This window comes from Phalaenopsis equestris, unplaced genomic scaffold (genome assembly GCF_001263595.1).
Source record: "Phalaenopsis equestris unplaced genomic scaffold, ASM126359v1 Scaffold000428, whole genome shotgun sequence".
In the NCBI taxonomy this organism is placed as follows: domain Eukaryota; kingdom Viridiplantae; phylum Streptophyta; class Magnoliopsida; order Asparagales; family Orchidaceae; genus Phalaenopsis; species Phalaenopsis equestris.
In genome coordinates, this window is record NW_018164869.1 from 3,431,452 (window position 1) to 3,437,139 (window position 5,688).

The 5,688-nt window shown below is 36.2% G+C and overlaps 1 protein-coding gene across 1 annotated transcript in view; it reads left to right on the top strand.

The window, feature by feature from the left end:
- LOC110027493 (2-alkenal reductase (NADP(+)-dependent)-like) overlaps window positions 1-5,528 on the top strand; it is a gene marked incomplete in the record, with an annotated part of 10,437 nt that extends 4,909 nt beyond the window's left edge. The window contains 3 exon segments of the mRNA XM_020728951.1: window positions 2,277-2,436; window positions 4,004-4,086; window positions 4,933-5,528. Of these exon segments, the coding sequence (XP_020584610.1) occupies window positions 2,277-2,436; window positions 4,004-4,086; window positions 4,933-5,311 (622 nt within the window).
- Between the last annotated feature and the right edge of the window lie 160 nt (window positions 5,529-5,688).

Consider the following 5,688-nt stretch of genomic DNA (forward strand, 5'->3'; position numbering starts at 1 on the left):
CATAACATCATACTGTAGCAGTTGCCAATTGAAGTGAGCAGCCAATGATAACAGGATTCTCACAGTGTTCTTTCTTGCAACTGGAGCAAAGATTTCCTGATAATCTACCCCGTAAGTCTGAGTGTACCCTTTGGCTACTAACTTTGTCTTATATCTTTCAAGAGATACATCAGCCTTGTACTTTAATGTAAAAATTCACTTGCAATCAAAAATATTTTTTTCTTTGGTTTGTCAACGATCTCCCATGTTTTTTTCTTTTCTAAAGCACTCATTTCCTCTTTCATAGCGTCTCTCCATTCCTTTTTTGTCAATGCCTCAGACACATTGTTAGGAATGACAATGGTGTTCAAACTCACAATGAATCTTTTGTGGGCTAGTGATAGGCGCTTGAGAGATATATAGCGAGATAGTGGATAGAGTGGATTGGATTCTTGGACTTGTGTCAGTTCAGGAACGACCTTTCTCCTTGAATACACCTGAGGAAATCTCAGGAAATCATTAGTGACACTGGTTGGAGTAAGAGATCATAAGGGTTAAGGATCAAGTGACTCAGATGTGATTGGTTTAGAGGACTCGGGTTCAGCTGGAATAGGAGGAGAGTTTGATCTAGGTTCAATAACATGGGTTGGCACATGTGGAAGGTCAAGGGGTTTAAGTGGTTCAAAGGGCTCACACGGACTATGCCTCGGTTTCTTGCAATAAGTACACCAAAGATTGTCTTTGTTCTCCTTCCCTTGATTATCGTTCTTTGGCTTCTCCTGATTTGTGTTTGCTGCTAAGGCTGGCCCATCCATAGTATGTGGTTCTAGCATGACACTCCGACTTTCTTCTGCTCGGATTAATGAGATTGTCTCTTCTAGAGACGGTGTATCCTCCTTGTCGAGGATTTGGATTCAAATACGATCAAATTCAGGATTCAATCCTGCCAAAAAATCATATATCTAATCCTTCTCAATAAACTTTTTCAAGGTGGCAGCATCATCAGAGCATTTCATCTCAATTACACGATAGTGATCCAGTTCCTGCCACAGATTCTGCAATAGAGTTGCATACTTTGTGACAGATTTGTCTCCTTGTTTGGTTGCTCCAGTTTTTTCCTTGATTTCATACACAAGGGCAGCATCGCGGGCTTTCGAGTATGTGCGATTAATATAGTCCCACATTTCCTTTGCGGTGTTCAAGAACATGCAAGTGTCACTGATCGTTGGGTCCATAGAATCCCATAGCCAGGACATAATCATGGAATCCTCCTCTTCCCATGCTGTAGAGGCTGGATCCCTTTTTTCTGGTCTGGTTCCAAGTAGGTGATTAATCCTCCCTTTGCCTTTTAGGTATGTGCGGACAATTTGGGACCATTTGAGATAGTTCTTCCCATTGAACCTATTGGATGCCCGAATATTCTGCAACTCTCCAATTTTCTGAACAACATTGTATTCTTCAAAATGGTTGAAATAGTTGGAGATAGTGGTTTCGGACATTGACATGGTATAGAAGAAAAATTTGCAACAATTAAGGCTAGAATCAACTTGCAGTGGATAAAAGAATCGCAGCAATTAAGGGAGTGAATAAAAAGAATCCAAACAACGGCAAAGATCGCGAGATCTGCGCACAGGATTGCAGTTGGAAACAACGGAAAAAGATCGCAAGCTCTACAGCGACCACACAGCGGCAAACAGCGCAAAGTACTTGCGCAAAGTACTGTACTTCAGCGGCAAAGATCGCAGAACGCAGATCTACGTGATTAGCGGCAAAAGATGATCTTCCTCGTGACAACATGCTGCTCCTCTGGGACGGAGCGAAGCGGCAACGTGCAGCTCCTCTCGGACGAAGCGGAGAAGATGGAGCGCAGATCGCAGAGAGCCAACCCTAACCGGAAGGATCAAATGGCGGCAACAGACGGTGTCCTCTAGGGTTTAAGCCTGGGCTCTGATACCATGTGGGAAATTAAAGAAATAATTTGTATTTCTCTTTATTCTTTGAATTAATCATACAAGATATTATATAGGAGATTAAAAGGAGAAAAACTAGGAAACTATTTAACTAATTCCCTTAATTTAAGAGATTACAAATTTATTCTAATTTCCTTATATTAAGGGATTTACCAATTAATTTTAATTTCCTTAATTAAGGAAATTAGAATTAATTCTCACAACTTTATTTCCATCTCAGTCACATCTCGACAGATAGTAATAGTGGTATTTTTTATGTGATGCATGTAAATATGAATGTTTAGGTTTTAGATATGTGATATATATGAATTTATTTTTGCAGGAATGGGGTTTTACAGCTTACATTGGATTTTTTGAGATATGCAAGCCTAAGAAAGGGGAGTATGTATTCATATCAGCTGCTTCGGGAGCTGTTGGCCAGCTTGTTGGGCAGTATGCTAAGCTGATGGGCTGTTATGTGGTTGGAAGTGCCGGGTCAGATGAAAAGGTATCCCACAACTGCTCATATTTCTTTCTTTCCAGTTGGTTGTTACAACCCGCCTGTCGGGCATGAAATTTACATACATACCACACAATTCTTATTTATTTATATATCTAACACCTAGAGTTTGATATTTACCTTCATAACATTTTTTTGTTAAAAGTTATGCATGAAAATGTATGTTTCACTTTTAAAAAGTTGGTAATATTGGTATATTTGATGTAATGTCAAAGATTTGAGTAGCATGTATGTAATTATGAAAGTTTAGATGTTAGATATATAAATATATGAGAATTGTGTGGTATGTAAGTAAATATCCCATAATTTTAAGAATAAAGATATTATTCGTAAGGATAGTTCTTGGTTTTAGCTTGCGCCTTTTGCTGGGTTTCTGTGATTTTTTTTTTTGCTTAAAGGGGCAGGGTGTAATAGATTTAAAGGATTAGTATTCGTAATTAGTTGAAGTGGTCTTCCTTAACCCTGGTTTAGCTAATCCTTAATCTCTGTTTTGCTAGATATATGTAATTAGTCTTCTCTCGGGTGTGTGCGCGCGTGTGTGTGTATACCTATGTATTGAACTGGTGAGATGATGAAAATATTCTCTCAATTACAAGTTCTCCCATCGATCCCTGGAGTTGCTGCATTTCAATAGAGTGGTATCGGAGCTTGGACTTGAGATTTAGGCTTAGAGTCCGTTTGAGGCAACTGTGACTTTTTGTAAAATTGATTATAAAGTTGTGATGGGAAGATTATCTTAGAAATCTATAATAAGAATTATAATTTTTTTTTTTTCAAAATGTTGGACAACTTTTTTATGGCCATCACACTTTAACAGATCTTATTGCAAAAATTAAGTTTCCATTAAATTAAAAAAAAAAAAAAAAGGAAATAGTTCTCCAAACAAAACTGTGGTTGATTGTTTAAATTGCTACGCAACAAGAAAACCATCCAAACAGAACAGTGAGTCTTAGTAGTTATTATTAATAAACTGGGTGCGAGCGGGAGTGGTGTAACAATAATGGTAAAAATTAATATATTGATTCCTTGTAACTTATTGGGGACATTATCTTAGCTTTTGGGTATAATGTGGCAGTACAGTTGAAGTCGTGTGGGATCACTTTTGTATTATGCTTATATTTTGACTTGAAATAAAACATATTTGGTATGTTTAAAATAGGGTTGTTTTTGAAAACACTAAAATGTTGTTGAGTGTTTTCAATATGTTAATTTGTTTTCAGAAAAAAAAAAAAAAAAAAAAAAAAAAAAACATGCAAACAATATAACAAACAAATTAACATGAAGTATGGGGACTATGTTAATCCCATCTCTTTTAATATGGGTTGAAATGCTCCCCATGGTGGACTATGTTAGGCCTTGTTAAAAAAAATGTGAGGATTAAATTGACACTTTTAAAGACTCTGGCTAAAATGGATCCTTACACAGAATCAGGAGGCTATTTTGACACTTTTCTCCATATATTTGACATGTTTCTTTGTGGTTTAGTATTTCTGATCAGTACATTCTGTTTAATTAGAGTCTATAAAACAGACCATCCTCTCTGTTGTCTGCTCAGGTGAGTCTACTGAAAAACAAGTTTGGTTTTGACGATGCATTCAACTACAAGCAGGAGACTGATCTCAATGCCGCTTTGAAGAGGTTTATTTTTACCCTTTTTCAATCTTTTTAATTATCTAAATTATGAACACAATTAAGATGATTCTAAGCTATAAAATGTTCTTGTTCGACTCGATTTGAATTCGTTTATTCGTTTCTATTTGTGTTCGGCTTGAAATAAACTCAAATGATTTCAAAAATAATAAAATTTGGGGTGGTTACAAGGAGCACCTGAAACATTGCTATTTTTAAATCTAGCAATCTCTTTCATCCATTTTTCAAATTCTCACTCAAATATCAAAACTCATGATGAAACTCCAACTCATATTTTTTTCATTTTTATTAAATTCTCAATGAATTGATCGTGTCACATGTAAATACATCAGTTTTGTAGTTCAAAGATGTTACCCGGGAACTAGATTTTGTAAATAGCAATATTTCAGATACTATGCATGTTATTGCCCCTAAAATTTTACTTGTTTTTTAAATATGCTCATAAAAAATCAATAAAAAATATTACCATACTATTATTTATTTTATTATTTGATTAATTTGAGTTAAAACTAGTCGATCACGATCGAAAAAAAAAAAATGTTTATTTTTGACATGCTTGCTTAATGACAAGTCAAACGAGTTGCGTAACAATTCAAACACGAGTTGTTCACGAATGAGTTTCTTAACCGCCTTAGATAACTATAGATTGTACTATAATTCGATTATGGAGAATCATAATCTAAATTCCTCAAATACAACAGAAATCAAAGCATTTATTCTCCACAGCTGCATCTACTGCTTATAATCAAACGGTTCCAACACCCTTCCATCCTCAAACCAAAACCTTCTCCATCCTCTTCCATCACAACTCAAGCAACCATTTTTCTTCCACAGGAGATTTCCCGACGGCATCGATATCTACTTTGAGAACGTCGGCGGTGCAATGCTGGACGCCGTTCTGCTGAACATGAGGATTCACGGCCGCATTGCGGCGTGCGGGATGATTTCACAGTACAATCTCGAGAAGCCCGAAGGCGTTCATAACCTGATGTTTGTTGTCTCCAAGCGGATTCGGATTGAAGGTTTCATCGTCTTTGACCATTACCACAAGTATTCCGAGTTCGTCGAGTTTACTGTTCCTCGTGTGAAGGATGGAAGAATCACATATGTGGAGGATGTAGTTGAGGGGCTTGAGAATGCGCCGGCCGCCTTGGTAGGGCTGTTCTACGGCCTGAATGTGGGGAAACAGTTGGTGGCAGTTGCTCATGAGTAGAGAGGTGAGTTCATGTGAGTGTTTAAATTGGAAATTTTAGTATATATATATATGGTATAAATAATTTGCTAAATTGGATAAATGGAACAGAATTTATGGTCAGTTAGTGGCAGTTGAGGAGGAGCAGATGGGAGTTCTATATTTTGTGAATGTTTTGGGGAGCTTTATAAGGACTGGAATGTTTGTGATGAATTTATTTTAAGTTGTTTTTGTGTTAGTTACTTGTTGATTTTATTAAAATATTGGATGAGATAAATTAGAGAAATAAAATAATTATATGATGTTGATCTGAATTATATGATTTTTTCTTAATTTTTTCTCACCCCCTCAATATATTTACTTGTCATCGATTAAAGAATATATATATATATATATAT